The 26,039-nt window shown below is 31.4% G+C and overlaps 1 protein-coding gene across 2 annotated transcripts; it reads left to right on the top strand.

Annotated features, from left to right (window-relative positions):
- Window positions 1-14,098: 14,098 nt before the first annotated feature.
- On the top strand, window positions 14,099-25,521 carry LOC110427640 (Metallo-hydrolase/oxidoreductase superfamily protein). Of its 2 annotated transcripts, none has more exons than XM_021443180.2 (12): window positions 14,099-14,581; window positions 14,679-14,826; window positions 15,275-15,429; window positions 16,354-16,536; window positions 17,335-17,410; window positions 18,872-18,949; window positions 19,305-19,390; window positions 20,145-20,218; window positions 21,808-21,853; window positions 22,416-22,525; window positions 22,891-23,065; window positions 25,043-25,521. In XM_021443180.2, exons 1-12 carry the CDS (start codon window positions 14,321-14,323, stop codon window positions 25,205-25,207), a joined length of 1,557 nt encoding a protein of 518 aa, XP_021298855.1. In that variant the 5' UTR covers window positions 14,099-14,320; the 3' UTR covers window positions 25,208-25,521. The 2 variants fall into 2 exon arrangements, with proteins under 2 accessions (XP_021298855.1, XP_021298856.1); XM_021443181.2 differs by lacking the exon at window positions 25,043-25,521 and adding an exon at window positions 24,700-24,963 and having other exon boundaries at window positions 14,105-14,581.
- Window positions 25,522-26,039: the final 518 nt, after the last annotated feature.

Genomic DNA, 26,039 nt, shown 5'->3' on the forward strand with positions numbered 1-26,039 from the left:
TTGAATCACTTTTCGAACGTTCCAACCAGCTTAAACAATTCTGCCGCATATGTAAAATCAAGTCTTTGTTGTTAAGTTGTTAGTTCTTCACAAAGTTTGGAGCTTTCCATCCCTAAAGAATTGATTCTTTTATTTTGAGATGTCAATTCTTCTACAATTATGTTCAAAGGTGACACCGTTGCTATGAAATCCCACCTTTAGTAAAAGGACAAGTTAGAAAATCCTTAATTGAGCATATATATTGCATGTTTTGAATATCAAACTTAGTTTTAACCTTAAAAAAAATGAATTCATTGACACTTTTGGCAGTCTATCACTTTTGAAGTAGAAAATTTTCTAAGTTTGAAAAGGGTCAAAATATGTGATTTTTATAGAATAATTTTTTAGAAATAAAAAATGACGGTAATAATTCCCTTGATATTTAGATGATCAAAAATGATTTTACCATAATTTTTAGAGTACATTTGCTATGGTAAATAGGAGCTGCAAATTTAATTTTAGTTGACTTTTTTCGATATTGTTCTTGAAAGCAACATTTAGATTTTAGTCTTTCATATTTCGATATTTTTTATAGTTTTATTGAATCTAAATAGGAGGTTATTTGCTTATTTACATTAAATATCTTAAGTAAATAGAGAGTAAAAAGGAAAGACGTAAAAATGAATACATTTATTTAAATGGTATTTAATATAAATAAACTGAACAGGTTTCATAAGTAATCTGTCTCAAAAACTATGTTATGTTTCAAATGAATTGATACATATTCATAATGTATCGATACATATGATTATGTACTGCTAAATGTTTATAATTTATCATTAGAATTTTTGTAGAACCAAATGTTTCGATACATGGCCCAAATTTATTGATATATTTTGTTATTTTTAGAAAAATAAAGGGGTAAAATAGTATTTTTCACACTCAAAACTATAAATAGCTCACATTTTAGTAGCCTTAACCACATTGGAAAAATAAACCCTCAACTCTAAGGGTCTCCCAACCCATTTTTAACTAAAAACTCCATTTTTATGATTTTAAAGCTTAGTTTTGAATTTTTATGAAAAAAGATGACATTTTTAGTTTTGAAATCTTTTGATCTCGGATGTCCAAAACTGAAATAGTTGCTTTAATGCCTAGATATTTTTGTGGATTAGTAAAGTTCAAAACTTTGTGTTTTTCTTAAACATCTAAGCTCACCTAAGGTAAGGATGGAGGATTTATGAGTTTTTAAATATTTATTTGGTTGAGTACAGTGGGTTTAAGCTAGGAATTTAGATTTAGTTGAATTTGAATAGTTTCGAAAATACCTAGAGTGATTACTATGACATTATTATTCTAGGTAATGATTATGATGATTTTTGTATGATAGGAATGCTTGAAAACTCCATTGATTATGTCAAAACGGAGTTGTAATTGGAGTTAGGAAATCAACTCTCCAATTAGGTGAGTGGATACACTACTTTTAAATTATTTTGATATGTAAAGCAGCATGATTTCTATGAAAATTATTATTTATGTATGTTGAAATTATATCTCTAAAATGGTTTATTAAAGAATTTGAGTTTCAAAAATGAAAATGGTTTTCTAAAAAAAAAATTGTTAGTGATTGTAATATGATTGATGCAATGATTCTCAAAATGTTTACAAATCTATTATGTATTAGTTTTCAAGAAGGGGAGACAAGCTCCTTACGTTTGAAGTTCACGCAATTGCTCTAGTCTTCAAACTAGTGTGGGTACAAGATATAATTTATGATAAATGCATGAATGTCATGATGTGTATGTTAGATATGTTGAGGCATGAAATATGTGATGGATTGCATGATGATTTCTCATCTAAGATGCTAAGTTAATATATATGATTTGTATTCTATATACTACATGAGGTGATTGAAAAAGCATGATGAATGCAATGAGATTATGTATGTAATGTTTGTTTTACATATTACATGAGGAAATAGAGTAGGCATGAGGAATGCCATAAGCAATGTCTATGATGTAAATTCTATATACCTTATGAGATGAGTGAGCATGTATGTGAAGGACATTCCACATACCACATTCTATGAGTACAAGTACTCAATTAGTGCAATTGATTCCACTCTTATGGGATGCAAGCAACAACTTCACTCCTTTGATGTGTCATAAACACCTAAGTTGTAATGAAGATGTACGTTGTTGGTCCAAGGTTGATGGGGGTCAAACCATCATAATGTGTGAGTTTAATGTCAGTGGAATGACTATAATTGTTAAGTTTATAATATGTTGTATGTTAAATTCATTTGAGTATTGTTTATGATTTACATTATCTAACAGCATGAGAATATGCTTAGTGAAAGAATTAAGCCTAAAAGATAATCCCAAGAGGTAAGAGGACTTAAGGAATGGAAAAAATGTAAAATTTTACCTAGAAACAGAGTTTCAAAGGCTATCTATCAATACATGTAGAACATCTATTGATAAATAGCAAACAAAATGTAACAGGAAGCATTCTGCTTCAAATCTATGCATAGATTTCCTTAATCTATCAATAGATGAGTTATATAATTGTAAGTATTGGCTTATTTGAAGGCTTTTCAAAGGTAAAAAGGTATCTAGAGGTTATGCAAATTTGTTTATCATACAAATGCTATTTAAAATGTGTTTAAACGACATGTTTCATGAACTTTATTTTTAAATGGTTTGTGATTGATACAAGATTATAAAAGCATGTTTATGAAATACTCTTATCCCCTGGCTTATCCCTTTTCTGTATCCACTCACGGAGTCCTTTTGACTCACACGTTATTTTTCCTATATATTTTTATTGTAGATGAGTGATAGCGTTTTTGCTAGTAGCTAGTGTCACAAAGATATGATCTGTTCATACTTCATTGGTAAGTGTCTAGGAACCTCTTTAAGCCTAACGAGACGAGTCATATTTAGTTGATAAGTTGGTTTTTAATTTTGTTAATAATATCTCAAATCAACTAAATGTGAGATTAAAAAACCATGTTTAAAATTCGACTTAAGTCAGGTTAGATCCCTTGACCTGACAAGTAACTCGACCCGTGAACAATTCTTTTTCTTATGATTGAAGTTATCTTTCAAAAAAAAAAAGAATTTCTTATTACTAAAGTCAATTTGAGTAATCGCTTTCGATGATGATAAGTTCTAGAGGTGTAACTTTAAAAAAAAAAAAGTTCTAGAGGCGTAGAAATGATAATATTTCAGATCAAAGTGCTACACTAAATCTATTGACTTAAAGTTTCGGCCTAAACATCTATATTAGATATTCATTTCAAAAGTTAATATTTACCAAAATTTTCATTTCAAAATTCAAGTTATTCTTTCTTCAAAAAAGATTTCAAAATTCAAAGAGGAGAAAAACTAGCATGTATCCATTCTTGAAAACAAATGCAATATCCAGTGTAATTGGGCTAGACATGGGAATTTCTTGCATCAGCAAGGAAAGCAAGAGAAGAAAAGAAAAAGCAAAGGTCAAAATAGGGAAAAAGAAGCAAAGGGTATAATGGTAATTTAAATATTGGAAGCTCCAGCAAGATGCAAAACTTGTGTGGGCACCTGAAACGGAGGTAAAAGGGGTGTGCCAAATGTTGGGTGGCACGTGACATTCCCGTTCTTTTGATATGCTTTGAAGAAATTAAGTCCAATAGTTATTGTTGAACTAAAAGATAATGTATTAATAAAATAAAAGGTTGCTAAAAGTTAAATTATTAAATAGCAATATCTATGGGTTGGTGTATGGGGGACCTTTTATTAACTCAAGGTTGCTGAATCAAAGCAAAAACATTATGATGGTTAATTAAATGATGGAAAAAGCCAAGTTAAATGTTGTTGGATTTATGCTTCATTAATTATTTGAGCTACTCTCATTATGAATCATGGATATCAAACACAGTTTAAAAGAATTAAGTTTCCCATTCCATTGTAATTCTTTTTTCTTGTACATATAAAATATTTTACTTCATTCCAAGGAAAATATTGAAAAAAAAAAAAACCCAAGGGTATACGTAAGGAACAAACCAACTCAAAGGGTCTAATATGGTGTAATGTATATCCATCTGGTAGCTGATCAATTAGAATCACAGCCAACAAAACCTCAGCAGCATGCAGGCGTCACTGCTAGGGTTGTTAAAGAGACAAGATTCTTCAAACTGGCCCACCGTCGTTTAACAAATTAAAACGTAAAACATGTCTAAAATTGATTCTTTTCAGATATTGTTTTTCTTGATGAATGCCAAATTCTTTAGGAGTTAACTACAAAGGCTTGTTTGTCTTCTCTCTGTTTAATTATTCTTAGAGAGAATTCAACCCAACACCTTCATTTGATTTGTCTAAGAAGGAAGCCTCCAGAGCATGACTCTAATCCTCGAGCCTCCTTTGATGCATGCTTGTGTTGTCATTTATCACGTAGATATTTACAACGCATGGACGGGAAGTAGTTGGATAGCTGGATGCATTAACCTAAATGAAATGAAATTTCCTAACTCCATAACTTATAATATTAATTAATACAGATGTCATGCAATTTCTCTGACATGCGAAATGCTTGTAGCTGATCAATTCTTTAGACCTACGATTCTTCGCGGCAGCATCATGCATGCCCCTGCCTAATGATCGTATGGTGTGCATTGGATTTCGACTTCTACATATGATCTTTGGGCTTATACCATTTTACATCCTACTGAGACTTTAAAATCTAAAACAAGGTTTCTCTTCCCAACTACGGCTCGATAAATTTAAAGGTAAAGTCAAAATTTTTTTTGTGTAAAATAGAAGAAATTATTCAAATTTATATAACAAAATCGAATAATTAAGAAATTATTCAAATAATTGATTTTATGTGTAAAATAAAAGAACAAATAAATTTTTTTAATAGCCAAAAAATAAATCTTTTATTAATTATCATAAAAGAAAAAAAAACTATTATAGAGGAAAATTTATATAACAAAATAAATAATATAAACTCCATAAAAACTCCTTATCATATGATATTTTTTCATATAAAAACTTGTGTATTATTTCAACTCCCAAAAGGTAACGGTGTTGAAGTTTCAATTAGTTTCTTGCAAAAAAATAATAAGAACCTTTCTTTTATAATCTTTTTATGTTATTTGTTTAATTAGAGAAAAAAAGATTTGAGCAACTCTCCTCTCACTTTCTTTCCTCACTTTCTCACTCTTGTCCAACAAATCAATTGAGTAACATATATATACATGTTGTTGATAAAAATTTGTTATAGTTAATTAAAATATTTTTCAAAAAAAAATTTCGTTTAATGCATTATTTTCATCAAATTAAAAAAGGAAAAAATACATTAATTATAAATATATTTTAAAATATCGTGTGGATAATATTTCCTCAAGGCAAGTAAAATTTAACTTTAAGTAAATAAATTAGGATTTCCGTTTCTATTATGTTGAACTTAAGCCGCAATTTCTGACGAATCTATGAATGAATGCCAACATCTCAACCGCTGAAAGGCTCCAACGACAATATTTTATAGCTTTTTGCTCAATAAGATATTTTTATAGTAATTTGTTAAGATTAATAAAAAAATTTATTTTAATTATTTTTCATTTAATGTATTATTTTTAGGATAAACTCCACACAGACCTCTATAGTATTTTTTTTAGCACTAGAAGTTATTTTTTCCTCACATAAAAAAAACTTAAATAACCGTTCAAATCTTTTTTTAATTAAACAAACAAAAAACAAAAGTATTATAAAAGAGAGGTTCTTATTGTCTTTTTACAAAAAAATTAATTAAAAATTTAATATTGTTACTCCCTTTGGGAACAAAAGTAAAACATAGAATTTAATGTGGGAAAAAAAATAACTTCTGGGTGCTATGTAAAAAAATGTCATATTACAAAAGGTCTATATGGAGTTTACCCAAATAAATATATATTGTACGGTGAAACCTCTATAAATTAATACCCTTGGGATCATAAAAATTTATTAATTAATTGAGATATTATTTAATCGATAAATTAATCATTTATTAATATATACATTAATTAGTAAAAAATTTATTTTATCAAGGTTTAAGGTTTGGAGTATATTAAGTCAAGTAAAACATCTATAAAAAGAACATAAAATATTACAAATGGTAAAACAAAACACAATGGTTTCTCATGTTAAAGGTGTAAAGAAATCACAATGTAAGATGAAATGCGTAAAACATTGTGTGAGTATAACATGAAAACTTCAAATTGCATCTAGAAGGAATTGCAACAGTAGGTACAAGAAAAGTTTAACTTGCAAGTGAACCAGGGAATAATATCAAATACGATCAAGCGGTCATCAGAGTATTTATCAGTCAACATTGAAAAAGGTGATGTCAAATATACAAAACTACAAAATTCTCAAAGCTAAAGAAGGTTCTCTATAAGTGGTTTATTCAATACCATAAAAATGTGAATATGATCGGAGATTTAATCATGGAGAAGGCAACGGAGTTTATAAAAAAGAGATACCTTGTAGATACGCTAGAATTCCATTTTTCTAAAGGTTGGCTTGAGCGTTTCAAATCAAGACGCGGCATCAAGATGTATCGTCATTTCAGATAAAGCGAATCAGTTAATATGGAGCTCATGGAGAGCAATTTGCAGTCCATTAGAGAGAAACTAGATTAATTTCCTATGAAAGATGTTTTCAATATGGATGAAACATGATTGTTTTATAGGATACAACCAGATCAATCTCTTGCAACAAAGCAACTTGAAGGTAAGAAACAAGGAAGGAACTTACAATTGTTATTTTCTATAATGAGGATGACTCTTAGAAAATTCTTTTATGGTTCATTGGCAAGTATTCTAAACCATAGTGTTTCAAGAATGTGAACTTGAGCAATATGAGCTACGAGCATGATGCCAACAAACAAGCATGGATGATTGAGATTTTATTCCAAGAATATGTTCAACAACTTCATAGAAAAATGGATGGTAGAAAAGTTCTCTTCCTTGTTGATAATTGTCCCACTCATCCCAAAACTATTGAAGGTTTGAAAAATATTGAATTCTTTTTTTTGCCACCCAACACGACATCAAAGATTCAACCTTATGATGCAAGGATCATATGAGCTTTCAAGATGCATTATCATTGTCAATTTATTGAAAACTTTTGGAGGGTTATGAAATTAAGATCCCAAATCCAGAGAAGATAAATGTTTTAGATGCAATGAATCTTGCAATCTCGGCTTCGACAACAAATGTTCAAACAAGTATAATCACTAATTGTTTTCGACATTGTAAAATTAGGTCTATGGATAACGTGACTTTAGAGAATTTGGATCAACACTTAGATGATAACATTCAACAATTGCATGTTTTAATCAAAAAGTTGGACTATAGTGATACAATAGATGTTGAGTATGTTTTGAACCACTCGGGAGAAAATGACGTAGCTTTAGAGTTGTTGAGTGATAGGAAATTATTGAAAATGTAATGAGAAATGACAAATAAGATGAAGTTGAAGATGATAATTTTGTACTGGAGCTTATCTTGTGTAAAGATGCACTCAAAACAATAATTACATTGTATAATTTTCTTTGACAAAACAAGAATACTACACTAGAGTTTCTTAATGCACTAAAAAAAATTAGAGATGAGGTCTAAGGAGACATCAAATTCAAAAATAAGCAAATAACATTGGAGTCATTTTTTACAAAGACCTCCTAATTGAGTCATAGTTTACAAGTAACATTGAATATATATTTTACAATATCCTACATGAGCACATGAGTGTGGAAAATGAATGATGTTCTTATTGATATATATATATATATATATATAAAGAGAGAGAGAGAGAGAGCTAACTTGAGTTCAGTGTTTGTGATAAATGAAAGTATGCCTATTAATATAATTGTTGAAGTCTGCAAACTTTCAAGCATACATGTGACTGTATCATGTATAGGTGTATTATAGAGAGTACAGCTTGCTTGGATCAAAGGGGGCATGTCTTCTTGGTCCTCGCGCTGGTCATGGCCCGGGATCAAGTTGTGACACCTAAGCTCACTTAGGTTAAACTTAATCACCTTGTTGTGCGGCCTAAGCCACTTTTCATACTGACTTGGTAGCTTAAGTCAACCTAGAAACCCATTTTTACCTTTTGAATTGGAACCAACTAGAAAGATGCACAACACACATACACTGAATATAAGAGTGAATGAGGCAAAGAATGTTTATACACAAGTATACAAATATACAAAAAAAGCCTCCATTTCTCTATAAAAAGATTGAAGAAACCCTTTTTATAGCCACAAGAGCTTCCTTCAATGGTTGAAAGCCTTAGAGTTCAAATTAAAAAGCCCTTAATAGTTACAAACAATTTGGGCACATAAGAAAGGCTCCCTCACCGTTGGAACAGTGCTTTGCCCAATCTGCCCTTTTTGCTAGTCGTTACAAAATGCTTAGTTTGTCTACTTGGACAGTTAGCTGGCTCGGCCCCCTAACCTACTCTTGGCTTTTCTTCTTGTTGGGCAAACCCTTGCTACCTTGCCAAAGCTTTTTGGGGCTTGGCAGAACTCACAACTCACGACAAGTTATGATGGTAGAAATTAGTAAGGGTGAGCAAAACCAAACCAAACCAATTACCCTTCCAAACCAAATGCGATTTGGGTAAAACAGTTTTGCCTAATTGGTTCATTGGATCAATTGATCCAAAATGTTTGGTCCAATTGATTTTTTGGTCAGTTCTTAGTTTTAAAATTTTTAGATCAATCCACCCAAAAAACTAAACTAATTTTTTATATATATTTATACATATAATATATTTTATATATAGTAAGAAGAATTGATAATAAACTTAATAAATAATATACTTAAAATATATTAGTTTATTATATGTACGTATACAAATTACAATCATAGTAATTTAATTTTAGTTATATACTTATTTACAAATCTGTATTAATATGAAATTATAAATTTTAAATTTTAAATTATATAACTTATATGTTAATATTATAATATAAGATAGTAAATATCCTACATATTAGTATTTTATAATTATTACATCTTAGTAATGGTTTGTAATATAAAATGTTATGAATCTATATATAATTGTATAAACATTATATATATTTAATTTATATATAAGCATTACTATAAGTTATAATTAACTTTATTTATATGATTACACTTAATAACGTTATTAATTATCACCTTAGTTTTATAACATATTCTTTTTAATTAGTTATTATTTATACAAACTTTGATATAAAACATTATAACATATAAGTTGTGTCATTAATTATATATATATATAATAAAGTAATATATTATACATATATATATATTTAATTTATACATAAGCATTATTGCAACTTATAATAGACTTTATTTATATAATTACACTTAATAATTTTATTAGTTATCGTCTTAATTTTTACAACATATTGTTTATAATTAGTTATTATTTTTACAAACTAAGATATAAAAAATAAAATATTAAAATATATAAGTTATGTCATTAATTATATATATATAATAAAGTAATATATTATAGATATACATATATTTAATTTATATATAATTTGTATATTTTATAATTATGAATAAAGTTTATAAGTTTTAATATTATAATTTGTAGAAAAAATGAAAAAATTTTAGTCAATTGGTCCAAAATTAAACTGACTAAACCAATTTTCTGTTTGGTTTATTTGTATAAATGTTAAGTCTATTTAATCTTTAAGTATGATAGACTAAATCATTCAATTTACCTATTTACTCATCATTTACTCATCCTTAGAGTATGGCTATTCCATGAGTGGGGCGAAAGTCCTACTTGATTTACAGCATTAACTTTTAGCTCTTGAAAGCCCATTTTCATCTTTTGTAAAAATTAAAAGTTATTTTTTTTTTTGAAAAATCCTATTGGTGCATTTTGCTTTCTAGAGTGGGTAAGTCGTTCTTGAAGTTGGACCGAACATGCATTTAAGAGCTACTTGATTTTTGGTTCAATTTGTTCGCATAATTATACGGGTGAGCATTCAGCTAATTCGATTTTAAAATTTTGAAAATTAAATTAATTGAATTTTCATAAAAATAATTGAAATTGATAAAATTATAATAAAAAATTGAAATAACCAAAACCTACTTATCTCAATTGGTTCCATTGATTATATTTATTTTTAACATTTTTTCAAGAATAAATTGCAAGAAAAAGATGAGTAAAATTATTCATCTTCACATTTTAATTAGGATAAATTCAACCCACAAAGGTAGTTCAAAAAGCAAATTGGAAAAAGTATACTTCGTGGTGGGAAGTCAAATGCTAGTGCAGTTGTCACAGGGTCAGTTGTCACAGGGTCATTACCCTCTCCCCCATAAACACGCTTATGGGGGTGTGTAGCACACCCATTTATAAGGAGCCCAGGGCTTCTTGGTCCTGTTCGATGTGAGATAGAGACAGTTTCTCATGACACTCTCTCCCACCTGATTCCGGCAACGCCCTCGTTGCCGTCGGCCACCCTGCCTACCTTGAGTCCCCCTGGGCTAGAGCGCTTGGCGTGAGTCAGACAAGGTCCAATCCGCTCTGATATCACTTGTCATGGGGTCATTACCCTCTCCCCCATAAACGCGCTTATGGGGGTGTGCAGCACACCCGCTTATAAAGAGCCTAGGACCTCCCGTTCCTATCCGATGTGAGATAGAGGCACTTTTCTCGTGACACAGTGGTGTGCTTGTAGTTGTTAGCTACAATAGCAGGAGAAGGGAAGAAATACAGGGAGTAACTACTAGTTAGAACTATTTGGGGATTAGGGTTTTTTTGATATAATGCTAAAAAACCTTTTGAACTATTTTAATAAAATTTAAATAAATTTTGATTTTTTTATTATATTTAATTAAGTTTTGTCTTTTTATTTTAGATCAAATAAGTGTTTATAATTAATAATTGATTAATTGTTATTAATCAAAATATTTTTTTTTTACCACGTGAAGCTGAAGTAAAGGGTAAAGAATTTTTTTTGAAAGGTTGGAGTGTGAAAAATATCATATAATCATGTCATCATGCCAGATAAACATATCATGTCATCATCTATTATGACATGCCAGCATATCATATCAGCGACATGTGGCATAAAAATGATAAATGTCATTTTGACTAAGCTAACAATTAGTCATAAAAGCTTATTTGGCTTAAAATAAAAAATATAAAGGTTTATTTGGCTTAAAATTAAAGCACATGGGTTTGATTGAATACAATAAAAAAATAAGAACTTATTTGAATTTTCAAAATAGTTTAGTAGGTTTTTTTTGGATATATTATGTTTTTTTTAATATGATAGGGGACTTTTTTGGGGTATTGAGATTTCTTTTAAAAATGTTAATATTATCTTTATACAATGATATTTTAAAATATATTATTAATTATCAGATTGATTGTAAATTTTAGACATAGTAAATCGATTGAATAGTCGAATAAATTGTCCCTTTTAACTGTTTAATATTGAGATAAAAAAAATCAATCCAAATTAACCTAATTCAATCTATTTCAATCGATTATTTCGATTAGAACTGATTAATACTCACTCTTACTTACGTTATTTTTAAACATCCGTTCTTTTACGGTGTATAACACATCATGAAGTTCTTTTTTGAGAGATTGAACAACCTAACTATTCCAAATTATTTATCTGAATAAAGAAAAGAGCTAACATATCATATCAGTATTCAGTAAAAAAAAACTTATTTCCCTCAGACTTTTCCTTTTGTAATACATAAAAATGAAAAAGTGGAAAAAAATGAATTCATCCTTTCTCAAATGCAATGGGGTTCTATTTTTTTTTAATCTAAAAAAGCTTCTGCCTTTTATTACATGAATATGTGGCATACATTTAACTATGCTTGTAAAGTTTAAAATTTGGCCAGAGTATATACATAGGATAATTCGTTTTTGAAAGCAGGCCATAAGAAGTGGATGAGTATGTATGATTAAAATATAAAAAAAAAAATGGATTGTCATGCTTATGTTTGGCACACTTTGATTGATAATATATTTAAGAAGCAATAATTATGGATAACCCACCAAGACTAAAGTTGCCACTAACTTACTGGTTCACTAGATGGAAATGGGTGCATCATTTTCCACACCTTTTCGTTTGTTTTTGTAAAGCCACTTCCTCAAGTTTATAATTAAATACATGATAGCAGAGGGAAATCTAGTGTACTCGGTAGGTAACTGTTTGAAAGTTTGATTTTGCTGTATAGATTAAATGTTTACCAACAAAGTAAAAGAAAATACTTGAAAATTCAGGGATTAATTGAAATTTGGTAACAGTAAGAGGATTGAACTTAGACACATATGCAAGGAAAGCATAACCGCTGGCTAGTTCAACTTACTATAAGCTAAATCAGTCTAATTATATTGGAGTGATATTGGTATATTATGATACGATTACGATTATCAAATTATTAATTTGATTCTCTCTTAAATCTTTGAGAATCCCTTATATATATTTTATTAGTCTTTTTATAAAACACATAATTTAGAATACAAGATTTATCTTTTTGTAACATGATATTAAAACCACCAGGCGTTGATAATCGTGTTTCATGTGCCCCATGTGCCAACAACTCCTATCTCACGCATCACTTGCCCTTGCATTGATGTCTTCTGCCACGACAACTTATTGACATGTCAATTCTCATGTGCTTTATGACATCATTCTACGACATATTTTAGCACATATTTTGTTATGTAATTTGTAAAGTGTTTCGTCACATTTACACTCCTATGAGGTCATTGCTTCTGCTAATTTTGACTTCTTGATTTCAACTTTGATTTCTGTTTTTGCTAAATTTGACTGTAAGATGAAGAAATTTGAAATTTTCAAGCCAATTGCAATCATTTTGATGAAAAACAATTACAATCTGTAGATCTAAGGTATGAAAAGCTTTTTGATTAGACGCAAATATTGGCCTTACGTCATTGGGGGATTGTTGTTCAGTCACTAATAAGTTTCAAAACTTAGTTTTCAAACTCAAGTTGACATTTACCAAATCACTTCGAATTTGAGAAAAGGGTGTTAATACAATTATAAGCTAAATCAACGTAATTATGTTAGAGCAATATTGTTAAATTGCAATATAATTACTATATTGTTAGATTACTATTACTATATTATTAACTTGATTCTCTATTTTAGAATACAATATTCCCCTTTTCATAATAGTTATGTATGTTGTTATCTAATGAGAAAAATCAAATGTGAAAGATATATACAAAGTTAAAGTACTAAAATGAATAAGAAAATATTAAATATGGAAGAAAGTCAAACATCTTTCAAAATTGTACACTACGTTCTTTCATGGAAATAAAATCATTAAGTACAGATTCTAAGTCAAAAATTTCAACAATTTATTTATTAAAATAAACAACAAGATTATTTTACCACATTTTACGACTAAAAAGTTCCTTTGATGAATGAGTAGAGAGTAAAAGAGTCAATATAAGACAGATCAATTTATCAATCAGAAAATACATCTTTGACATCTGCCTTTCTATTAATTTTTAACTTAAGTCTTACTTCACAAGTAAATCTGAAAAAATTAATAATTAAAAAAAGAAACATAAAGGAATTAATAATTTGGAATATTTAAGCAATTTTGTAATTATATAAAGCAATTATTAGTTGAGAAAGGATCTCTATGACACAATGCATATTTTCCCCTTTTTACTTACAATTAGTTTTGATTGATGTTTGATTTATTTATAAATCTCAAAATTTATTTTTATCATACTGAATTAGTTTGGTTATTTGATATAATAATCATATTGATATTACGCTATGTTTTATATTTAAAGTTATTTATCAATTTTGATTATAAAAAATACAAAATTTTATTTTAAAATATCAACGTATGAACTCATTTGCGTGCAAGGTAGGAAGTGTAATAAGGAGCAATTGGTATAAAAGAATAGAGGAGAGTAGAGAGAGGAGTTAAAGATACAATGTGGAAGTGGAGGCTTGGGCTTGGGCTTAGAAAGCCTCTGGGGTACAACATTTATGTGTATTTTCGTGGATTGGGCCAAAGATCCACAGTCGGCCATTCCGCCTAACGGTAAGCCAACGGCCATCAACCAACCACCGGCTGTGTCAGTTTCAGTCCGACTGATCAAAGAGCAACTCCCAACTCCCATTCTACCATTAATTCTGGACCACACCTTAACCCCTAAACCATAACAGTAACTCTAACCACCCCTCACTCCCATTTTAGCTAAGTCTTTACTCTCCCCTTTTGTCTTCCGTTGACATCTAGCCAGCCCTCACTTTGAACTCTCAGTTCTCAGCCAAACCAAAACCCAGAAAAATGGCTACTCATAACCTTGCTGTTATCCTCAAAAACCCATTCAACGACTCCCAGTTCCTCCTCCTTAAGCAAACTCCTCCGCCTAAATTCGGCGTAGACGAGTACGATTCTTATGTGGATTCTCATCTGTGGGACCTGCCTTCCACGCTTCTCAACCTTCAAGAAAACGAATCCCACCCCGGGATCTTCATACAAGGCGAAGAATCCTTCTCTGACAAGATTGATTTGACAAAATTTGATGTCAAATTGGGTCTTAATCGGGTAATTTTGAATCCAAATTTCATCCTCTTTTTTTTTTCTTAGTTAAATCAATATTTTCATTTTGGATGTTCTAATTGTGGTTAACGACTTTTTTTAGGTGTTGGAGCAAGTGGGGTTTAAGTTGAGTGATGTAGGGGAGTGGAGTTTGTTTAAGTATGTGGAGGAAGCCGAGTTTGGACCTGGTTTTCCAGTTAACACTGTGTTTGTTATGGGACAATTGTTGGATGGAAACCAAAGTTGTGAAGGTTTGTTGACATTGCTGGTGCTTAAAGCTTTAATATTATTGGTTTAGTCTTTTATAGACTGTTTGTAATTCTTGTAAAATTTTCATGCTGATTGTAAGAAATGCATAAAAGAGAATGAGTTTGCTGAAAACATAAAGTTAAGATTTGGAATTCTTAGATTAGACTGACCTACAAAGGGGGTTCAGATGCAGTTATAAAAGAATTGTTATGGTTTTTAGCTGTCGTTCAAATGCATTATAAGGAGGGAGTTTGTTGAAGCTGTAAACTTGATCAATTTAGGGGGCACTAATCGAGGGAAGGTTTTATTTTCCATGGTTACTCATAAGTTGATTGAAATATTATCGCTGACATCCACTGGTTTTGTTTTTTTTTATTCTGTCACCAGAATATGCTGTCTTTTATAAAGCACAAGCAACTGATTGTTAGAAATACTCCGCTACTTGTTCAGGGCTATGTAAGTGGATGTCTACTGAAAGCTGTCTTAGTTGGCTTCTGGAGGTGAAACCATGTAATGATCGTCTGGGGCCTTCGGTAGTTGTTGGTCTTATAAATGACTCCTTACGTTCTCTGGCACAGAAATTACCACCCACCTTGCGTTATCAGGTTAGCTGTCTTTTGAGTGATTGTGATCTATCAATTTATGCTGCATTAAGTCATAAGCAAGTAAGTAGTCTAGACATAAATAATTTGAGGGTGTTTATGACCTAATTTTATGAAATTATAACTTCTCGGGGCTTTAGGTTGATTCTTAATTCCCCAATATTAAAAATCCATCTCTTTCTTGTCATACTCGGATAAAGTTTGCTCCAGCAAAGCAAGTTTCTGGCATAGATGATTCATCTGTTCTTCTCACTCTTTCAAAGTGAAAAAATGAATATGAGAAGTGTAGTGCCTACTTCTAACATAATGAAGATTCACTTGACAAATACTCTTTTTCTTTTAAGTGTTACTTCTAGGATGCGGATTTATGTAGCCTTTGATGCCTGGTTGCTTACAAGAAGTTTTCTGGAAGTTTACTCTACAAGATTGTCTTTTAGTGCACTTATTTTCACAGTTATCAATTTAAAATATATTCTTAAAGGCTACAAATATGAAGCATATGAAGTTGATGTTTAACCACTGGTGTGCTCCCATATAACTGTAAGTAAAAGTGTAGGACTATGGAGTTATCTATTCTCCGTTATGTACATCAATCATACCTAAGTTAATAACAATATGATATTTTTCATCTGTGTGTGTACTTTTTCGGTTGTCCTTTTTGAGAATATATTTTCTTAATTATATGACATGTATGCTTGAATTTTAATGGTAGGATTTCTTTATGAATGTAAAGGCTGTCACCCTCATTTGTTATGAGAGCTTACATTAAGTCTCCATAAGTATATGGTGTTCACAGACTTGGCTCAAGATTGTCTATCTTATGTTAGTGAGGAAAAAAAGATTGATACTTTTAAATTCAGTGGTTATTTGAATCCAGAATTTAACCTTAAGATGTTGTTATGAACTGAGATTTATTCTTATGTACAGGAGTATCCTCCTGGTGTCATACTTGTACCAATGCAAAGCAGGACAACAAAGCCTTTCCATACAACAAACTTGGTCATATTTGCACCTGAAAATGTTTCAGATACCTCTGGAGATTGTAGCTTTGTTGCTCATGGAGATGCATTAATCGTGGATCCAGGATGCCGACATGAGTACCATGAAGAGGTATGAAATACCTGTTTGTTACCTTTGGTTTTGCCCCATTTTCTAAGAAAAACTATATTCAATCTGAGCTACCATTTGCTATGTCATCAGTTAATCTTTGATGTATATTGTCCAAGTTAACACCTCACTTCCTTCAAAAATGAAAAGGCATATTTATCCATGAATTATTCATGGATGTCATTTATGAAAATTTTAACGGGCTTCTTAGCCAAATTTTCTAAATTATCTCTCAACAAAAGCAAAAGGTTCTAAGCATGCTTGTAGTTTCTTTGAAATTTATGAGATGTCATTCAAACTGCTCTTTCAGTTTAAAATGGAAGTTATTTTCCTGTAGCAACTCTAGTGTGATTAAATAATGTTCATTTTCCTAGTTTGATCACGTGAGGGGAAAATTTGTTCTTTGCATAATTGGAGACGTAGCTTTTTCAGATAAGATTGGAATATTTCTAGACGAATTCCTTTTTTCTCTTTTATCAAAACAAATTAGAAGGTAGACACCTGAGTATAAAGAGAAAGGAAAATAGCCTTCTCAGGCTGTAAATTTCTGTGCGGCTTAGTAGCTAGTCCATGCGAATAAAAAATGGTTAACTTGTATTTGCACCTTAATAAATATACTTTTGTGTTTCATGGTCATCTAGCTATGCGTGCATTTAGTACAGCTGACCTCTATCTGCCTTATTCAATGGCTGTAGTGTTAGTCCAACAACAGAGGTAGGCTTAAATATTCATAGTTATCATTTTGGCTTGTTTTACTTGTAACTAAACTTGATGTTAACATTATTGCTTTTGCTTGACCAGCTCAAGAAAATTGTCACTTGCTTGCCGAAAAAGTTAATTCTGCTTGTTACTCATCACCACCGTGATCATGTTGAAGGTGAGTTTTCAGAAAATGCTTCAAACTGATACTTTGCAATTTTTGCATTATTAAGCATTCTCCATTTGTCTAATTACTGGATTTATTCAGCTTTGGTTTGTTGCAAGTCACTTATATGAATTATGAAAGAAAGGAAAATATTTGCCATTAATAAAAGAAAATATGAAGTAGATACTGGTATTCCTTCTATCCAAGCTTGTTGAATTTTCTCACATCTTAATAAGATAATATATGAGATAATTCCAGAAACCTGTCTACCCACCTTGTTAATCCTTTTTTAGAACTTAAAAAGGAATGAGAATCTATTAAAATGATAGTAAAAGGGGAAAAAAGGAATCAACACACTTACTCTTTGTAGATTATTTGGAGCTTTAGACATGTAGTTCATGGTTAAGTCTGCCATGTGTTAGGGTTGTGCCCATTTTTTTTACTAAATTCATTTCTTTTTGGGGGAGAAAAGAGCACATATCCTCTACCTTGAAATGTAGGAATACCATCTATGTCATTCTATAAGTAAAGACCTGTTTGATATATCTGAATAGGTCCTTTTTAAATTTAATTGTAAAATTATAGATATAACTTTCAAATTATGTAAAGTAAAGTTTTATCGAAGGTAAAATGATCAACGTAAATACAGAGTAGGCCTTGATGTCATGAATATGGTTGACCGATGAAAAGATATCAATCCAATACGTATGGTAGTTAAAGGACTAGTGAGCAAGGGAAAGGAAAAGGAAGTGGGCATGGCACAAGATAGACTAGTGCAGCTCATATCCTCATGCTCCTTGTGCAGTTGATTTAATTGGACCTATGGATAGGCAAAAAGCTAACTTCTAATATCCCATGTCAAGCTTTGAAAGGGAAAGTAGCAGGCCTCATGAGTAAATGGTCATGTACTATTCTTAGTAATCTTAAATTCTTTGTTCATGTTCTTGTCATCAATTTCACACTATATTTTTCACCATTTAACACACACATGGGCTTCAAATTGATAAAAGTCTGCTTGTTAGTCTTTAATAGCTTTATCCACTTAATAGCATCAAGGAATGATGTGAATGAACAAGATGCATTATTTGTGCTTTTTCTCAGAACAAAGCATCTGTAGTACATATCCTTTAAATATTTTCTCATAGATGACTATAAGGTTAATGAATTATTTCTATAATGAGGACCATGAAGTTGTTCCGTCTGCTCTTTTATTGATTATAGGTGCCTCTTACTCTTAATTCAATGATGTATGCTGTACCATATCAAAGTTCAATGTTATTTCCAAATGTTTTATCATCAATTGAGGTTATTTATTGCCATTTCCTTTTCAATTGAGATTATTTCTTGCAAAATAGCATGCTCTCTAGTTGTATGTCTAGAACTTGAAGTTCTTGCGATACATGATATAGGTCTACTGGCTTTTTTGTCATGGAGAAGGTCTTTACTGGATATACTGGTTTATGTTTATTTCAGGTCTTTCTATTATCCAAAAATGCAATCCTGATGCAACATTGCTAGCACATGAAAATACCATGCGTCGCATTGGAAAAAGTAAGATTGTTCAGAATGAAAATTGTGTTTATCTTTGAGTTCTTATAATTTTGTCATTTTGTTTCAATAACCTAATTGGTAACCACACTACTTCAAAGGGAGACCCTAAGTCTGAATCCACTTTCCCCTAACTATTATAGAAAACAAAAGGTCATTGAACATGGTTTTCTTTCTTTAATGTGGGAGGCATGTCAAAAGGAAATACCACATCCAAGCTGTAGGTTCATGGAATAATTATAACAAGTATACATGCTATTTAAAGAATTTGTTCTACATATAATGATTTAATCATAATCTTGACCTCCATCATGATTCCCCAACAAATCATGGTTTAGTTGTACTTATACAATGACAGGTGACTGGTCTCTTGGCTATACCTCGGTTTCTGGAGACGAAGACATTTGGGTTGGTGGTCAAAGATTGACCATAATTTTCTCTCCGGTATTTCTCATTTCGCTTTGATCTTCTTCAAATTTGTTCATTGTTTTTTTTTAATCATTTTATTTTATTTTTTATCAAATGGCTTGGTTGCACTCCTGACACTATAGTGTTGATTGGTTCTACCACAACACATGTCCAAGTGCTATAGCAAAGCAAAAGCAACATACTAACTACCCTCTGAACATATAAAAGAAGTTATATCACAATGACAACAAGAAAGAAAAAGGCAACTGTATTTTGAACGTTGTTTCCATAGTAATTTTCTTGAAAACTACATTAAAATTTGGAGCTGTCATACTCATCCCATGTTGTTTGAGTCAAAATTTGAATGAGATACGGGAACAATATCATTGATCTCCTTATGTTGAATGGAGTCTATGGTTAGAACTTAGAATAATAAGCTTGTTTGGTCAATACTATGTCATGGAGGTTTCTCTCACAAGAATGAGCACGGCTGAGTTGCAGTTTCTTGTTGACTATTTCGAGATTGTAGAGGTGAACATTAATTAGTATGGTATTTGCAAAAGAATATAATTAGCATTCTTGATTATAGGTGCATTAATTTGCTTGTGTCTGTGGATATGTCCCCATCGCCGAATGGCTAAATGTTCACCTAAAAATGTAATGAACATTTCTGAAGCCCTTCTTGTTTTAGGGGTTTGTGCTCACTCTTGTGTTCTATCTTTTATATGAAATTTGGATATGCAACCTGCTCTTTTATTTTGATCTAAGAAAAGCATTCTTCTTAATTCAGGGACATACAGATGGCCACGTGGCACTGCTTGATGTTAGTACTAACTCATTAATTGTGGGTGATCATTGTGTGGGGTAAGATTTTTTTGAAAATTGTTGTATGATAGCATTCTACAAATAAGCGAAGCTTAAAAAATGCTATTTGGGTGCTTTCTGCATGAAGAGTAAGATTTACATAATTCTACTGTTTGTGTTTGGATATGCACATTAGTGAGGTGAGTGTTTGGATATGTTTACTTTGTGGAAAAAAAGGTATATGTTATTGTTGATAAAATTGAGGTATTTTTTTGACAAAATTGAAACACAACATTGAAAAATAAGTTTTGAATGTTAAATATGTGCTGTAACAACTGTTTGGTATACCCTTGAAATTTAAAAGCTAAATATAATTAAACTGTTTATTAATAGCAAATGCTGAATTCTAAAATTTATATAATTTATATTTTTAACCTTATAGTTATCATATCCTACACTATATCATATACAATCCTAGATTAATTTGGTTTGAATCAAACCTTCAAATGGTTTCGGGGTTATTGCTTTCTCTTGGTTAATATATTTTTCTTTACTATAAAAACTAGAGACAGAAAAAATACTTTAAAAAAACTTCTTATTTTTAAATATTATCCATTCCTATATTTAATACAATGAATCGAATTGATTAATCAAAAGAAATTTAAAAGCATATCTCATTATCCTATCAAAATTATATATAATTGGAAGTTTTACTTGTGAGAATTTTATTTTTGTAAATGAGGGCTCATTGGGCCTTAGGCTATATGCCTACACCTTTTCCCATTCCATAGACTCCACTCCCTTGCTAAAGTTTGAACCTAAGGCCTTCAAGTTGAAAGTCCCGAAGTTCTAACCATTGGGGTGTTGCAATGAGGATTGAGTTATGAGATTATTAATATTGTTGCATAAACAGAAAAAAAATCCAACAAAAGAAACAGATAGAAAGACCTTATTTTAGTGGCTGTTGAAGTATGGATGATATATGCTGTAGTAGATGTTGACAAGGTTTTGCAAAAAGGGTTTCTGTTAGAGCCATCGTAAGAGAAAAAAATTCTACATTCACCAATAAGTAGGCCCTTAGTTACTTAATTCTTCCGATACTTATTTAACTTAATTAACATTCAATTAAGTGGCTCCACAATGAGTGACCAAACTGAATATTAAGAATTTCAATTTTCATCACTTTACGAAATGGGAAGAGAGGGGGTAAATACTGATAGGAAACAGTTGCAGAGGAGGCCTTTAAGGACTTTAATTTTTTCATAAATGACTATTACTTTTTCTTTCAATTTATCAGAAATTTAATCTTGGTCAATGAACAGAGCTGTTCCATCAGGCTGGATGGCAACTTTATGGTGTGGGGTGTGTTACATGTGTACCTCCAATGAATCCTAGATAATTTGTTAGCTATCTTTTGAGATTGGTCTGAAGCTTTCAGTGGCTTTTAGTATATGAAAATGTACGGCTTATTACAATCATATTGCTCTTCTACAATGGGTTGCAGAAGTTTGTGTGAATATACTTGGAAGATGAACCCATATAAAATGACTTGATTCTGAAGCTAGATAAATGGTCATAGCCTTTTATGCTCTTAATTTCTATTTTCTTCATGGAACTCCCTTGTTAATACATGTATGGATTTGGTACAGTCAAGGAAGTGCTGCATTGGACATTACATCTGGTGGGAACATGACTGTAAGTGCATGTAAAAGCCCTAATACTTTTTCTTTCTCGCCTAGTATTTCAATGGCAGAATGCTAATAAGATTAGTATCTTTTATTTTCAGTGTTTTCTATTGATATCAGATTTCTGTTTGATTTCATTTTACTAAATTCTAGCTAACGTTAGTTCTTCTTTAATTGGATTTGAAGTTAAATGTTATGGAGGTACATCGAGAATGCAATCGTTGCTGGGAATTTATTTTCTCAATTCATGTAGTAATAAAGTTGATTGTTGGCATATACTACTTCTTGCAGAAATTATCGTTTGTAACCATCTTTTTCAAAAATGAGTTAGGTTTTAATTAGAAACTCATTATGCATGATACTGATTTCAATTTTAGCAATTTCAACTGACGTAACCTACAAAGTTCCTTAAACTGAAAGTCATAGCTCAGAAAGAAAGGAAAAGAGAATGAAATAAATTATCAGATAATAACATTTTTTTTAATAGGCAGATGATAATTTTTTATCTTGTGCTATTACTTCAGCCTATTTGTATACACTGTTTTCCAATGAAGTTTCTTCACTTTATGCAGGATTACTTCCAAACAACTTACAAATTTATGGAACTCTCACCCCATGCTTTGATCCCGATGCATGGGAGAATCAACTTGTGGCCAAAGAACATGCTTTGCGGATATCTTAAGTATGAAACAATCTTACAGCTTTATCTAAATTATTTGGAAACCCATCCTGGGATTCTAGAAATTTGCATCATAGGAATTCAGCCCAATATTAAACTATTGACAATTAGCACTTCTCATGTCTGAATTGTCTTTTCCAGTTTTTCTTTTTGTCTTGGTGATATCATCATAGGTCGTTTAGACAAAGTTATTCAATGCTGAAAACTTTGGCTGAAAATTAATTTGTTTTAAGCTCCTTTCTTTCGTTGTTCAACCATATAAATATGAGGCCCATAAGTATATATCGGCCAATTTGAATTTCTTGCATAATGAAACTGCTGCAAACAACAGAGAATTATTTTCTGAATGAGAAATTCATTCTTTCCAGGAACCGCAGAAGTAGAGAAGCAAACATTTTGAAAGCCATAGAAAATGGAGCAGAAACACTGTTTGACATAGTTGCTAATGTGTATTCCGGGGTTGACCGCAGTTTTTGGATTGCTGCTGCATCAAATGTCAGGCTACATGTGGATCATCTGGCTCAGCAAAAGAAGTTACCGAAGGTAAACGTTGCCAGGTTTTAGGATAAAATTTTTTCCCCAGCCTTATATTCAATGCAGAATTTCATACAATTGCACCATCTCAGTTGGTAGTCCTCTTTTTCCTCATATATGGCATGTAGACATAAAGTTTCTTTGTTCCTTTTTTTTTTAAATTTTCTTTGGTTATTAATGTTGTACAAAATCAAATCAAATAACTGAATTGGGTTCATATGGATTAGAAAAATGTTAAATCAATTATACATTTTAGACATAGCTTGACGGAGGTCTTAAGTGATACATGAATCTCCAGAATGCTTTCCGCTGAATTACTGTTGGACGTGTCATTGTTTTTCAGAGGTTCCATCTGAAATTGCTACTTTCACAACAGTGTTTTCTGGAATCTTGACACCAAGAGCAAATAGTTGAAAATATTATAAAGCATGTTTTGAAATGATTATTTGCCCCTGTTAATTAGCTCATATATTTCATGTCTATCTGATGCAAGACATCCTAGAAATGGTTGATGCATGATGCCGTTTTGGGAAGAGGAAAGCTAATGGATGGCTTTTGGAAACAGTTAAAAAGGGTTTTCCAAGGTGTAAACTAGGGTTTGAGGCCTCTTTGTGGTCTGATCTTTTAGATTACAATAACAAATAGCCACCCCAGTGAATTCTTGAAGGGGACATGAAATCTGGGTGACTATAATTACATTAAAGAATGCTTTAAGACAATCATATTTGAATTAGTTTTAGCACATTTAACTAAAATAGAAAATATTTGAACAAAGAAAATGCATAAAATTTTTAAATTTCCTTTAGGACAAGCTCAAAATGTTAAAATACCCCTAAATGAAATTATGCATAAGTTTACAGCTTGGTTTAACTTCTTAACGCTAGCCTGCCTGCCTGCTTTATTACTACATGAAATCATGCATTAGGAATGTCTGCTCTATTAACACTAGAAGACAGCCAATAGTCACTTACATCCATGTATATTGGCATGCGTTGATTTAGTTGCTTTCTTACCCCCGCCCTCACAGTCCAAACAATTAAAAAAGAAACCACAAAAATCACATGTATGCATAAATAGTATATATCTTAATGGACACTTATGTGTGCATATGCATGCATGTTCATCATGGGATGACACTAGCATTTAGATTTGACACTAGAACTTGAAAGTCATCAGAGTATTATTGAGAGAAAATAGCTGTTACCTTTACTCTGTATCTCCTCATCAATTACTTTTACAATTTTATATCTTGGAAATTAAAGCTGTAACTAATGCCGATTTTGTAGTGCATATTTGTTTGTATGTTCTCTATGTTTTTCAAGCAGGTGTAGAGAGTTCTATACCATGATCACTCACTATCTTCTTTCCATCATTTTATCTTGATAGTTATGATTTTAGTTCGTTATCAACATAGCTATGTATTGACCATCACACAGATTATGTAGCTTCATATGGTTTTTTTGTGTAGAAAAAATATCATTATAGTGGAAGCGGTCATTGTTTCTTCTACAATTTTGCAATTACATATGCCTTATGGTAGTCATAATTGGGTGTTTCTTTCAGATCTAAAATTGCTAGGATAAGCATTTTAGTGACTTTACATTATTGAGACAAACTGCAACCTTTGCTGTGAGAATGTGCAGGGCTTCTCTGTGGAAAATTTCATTGACAGTTTGGTTACATTTGAGAGCTTGGTGGGTGAAAGCTTATAACTGTGGACCGACCACCCACCTACCTCCTCTGTTGGACCGTTTCCGTTTTACATGCAGCTTCTCTGATTTATATAACCAAACAGGTCCTGAAATGTGCAGTTTTACATGCAATTATCATGTCAGATCTGAACCAGTTCCATTATCTGAGAACAGAAATTCGCTTTGTGATATAAAATTATTTTCTATTGGGATTGAGTCATGCTCTCGTTTCTTTTAATTTGGCTACGATAAAAAGATTCATTATCATCCATGTGTGCTCAATTGATTCATGTAGGAATTTTCTGTTCAGAAGTTCCATAAAACTTGGGTGCCTTTCTTTCTGAGGTGGACATGCGCATATCTTAGTAGCAGGTTTATGTTTAAGTGTCTGGAGCTGAAGATTTCTAGATTTCTTATTGCTGGGACAGTGGCTGGCATTGCTGTATATTTAATCAGGTAAAAGCATGCTTAGATCTGAATAAGAGATGTAAAGGTGTGTGAAGCATGCTTGGAGCTCGCGACAGGCTCTGCCATCGCACAAGGCATTCATCTAGTGATAATTCAAGAATCAAGTATTATTTTTATACTTTCTAGTATGGAAAGGAATTGCTAAAATGGGTTGTTGGAGCAAGAATTTATGGTGGATATTGATATATTATATTGTGATGTCGATATGATAAGTTAATTGGTGCTTATGACATCATATATCACCATGTGAAGAATACATGCCAAGAGAAAGAAAATATCTTTCATTCAATTTCTTTGGAAACCAAATGAAGTTGATTGTTTCAGCATGATCAAAAGTATGATAGTTGTAGAAAATGCCTGAGTTTGATTGCTTGCTCGATGATTGAGATCCTTATCTTGCACCACCCTAGTCCTTAAACAGCCTTTAATCCAGGCATAGCCGAGTTGCTGTGACTCACAATCAGTTCAATTTACGACCTTAAAAATACAATATGGGATTGACATGGCATAGGTTCAAGGAAATCTCTCAAGGTGCAATTTGTTTCCAAATTTGGTGAACTATAATTCAATAAAGCATAATTTTTGAGTTATTGATGGCAAAGCCCAAGAAGAGAAGTGATTCAAGAGCATGATCATAACCAGGATTCTTACAAGAATGCAGTCAAGAAACCAAAATTTTTGCTCAACTGCAGCACAGCTCGGTTTTGTTTGATGACCAGAGCAAGTTAAACCACTTCTGTTCTTGTAATCTGCCAGCATTTTCTGTCATCCAACGCATGGGATTCGTGGTTTTCAGTGGTGTGCGAGCAATATGAACCAGCTGG

The sequence above is a fragment of the Theobroma umbraticum genome, unplaced genomic scaffold (genome assembly GCF_002168275.2).
Source record: "Theobroma umbraticum cultivar Fairchild unplaced genomic scaffold, ASM216827v3 scaffold_2.0, whole genome shotgun sequence".
Taxonomy (NCBI): domain Eukaryota; kingdom Viridiplantae; phylum Streptophyta; class Magnoliopsida; order Malvales; family Malvaceae; genus Theobroma; species Theobroma umbraticum.

Coding starts and splice junctions, on each gene's coding strand:
- LOC110427640 (XM_021443180.2), top strand. CDS start 14,321: ATGGCTACTCATAACCTTGCTGTTATCCTCAAAAACCCATTCAACGAC. Junction 16,537..17,334: donor GACATGAGTACCATGAAGAG/GTATGAAATACC, acceptor TTGCTTGACCAG/CTCAAGAAAATTGTCACTTG. Junction 22,526..22,890: donor ATGCTTTGCGGATATCTTAA/GTATGAAACAAT, acceptor CATTCTTTCCAG/GAACCGCAGAAGTAGAGAAG.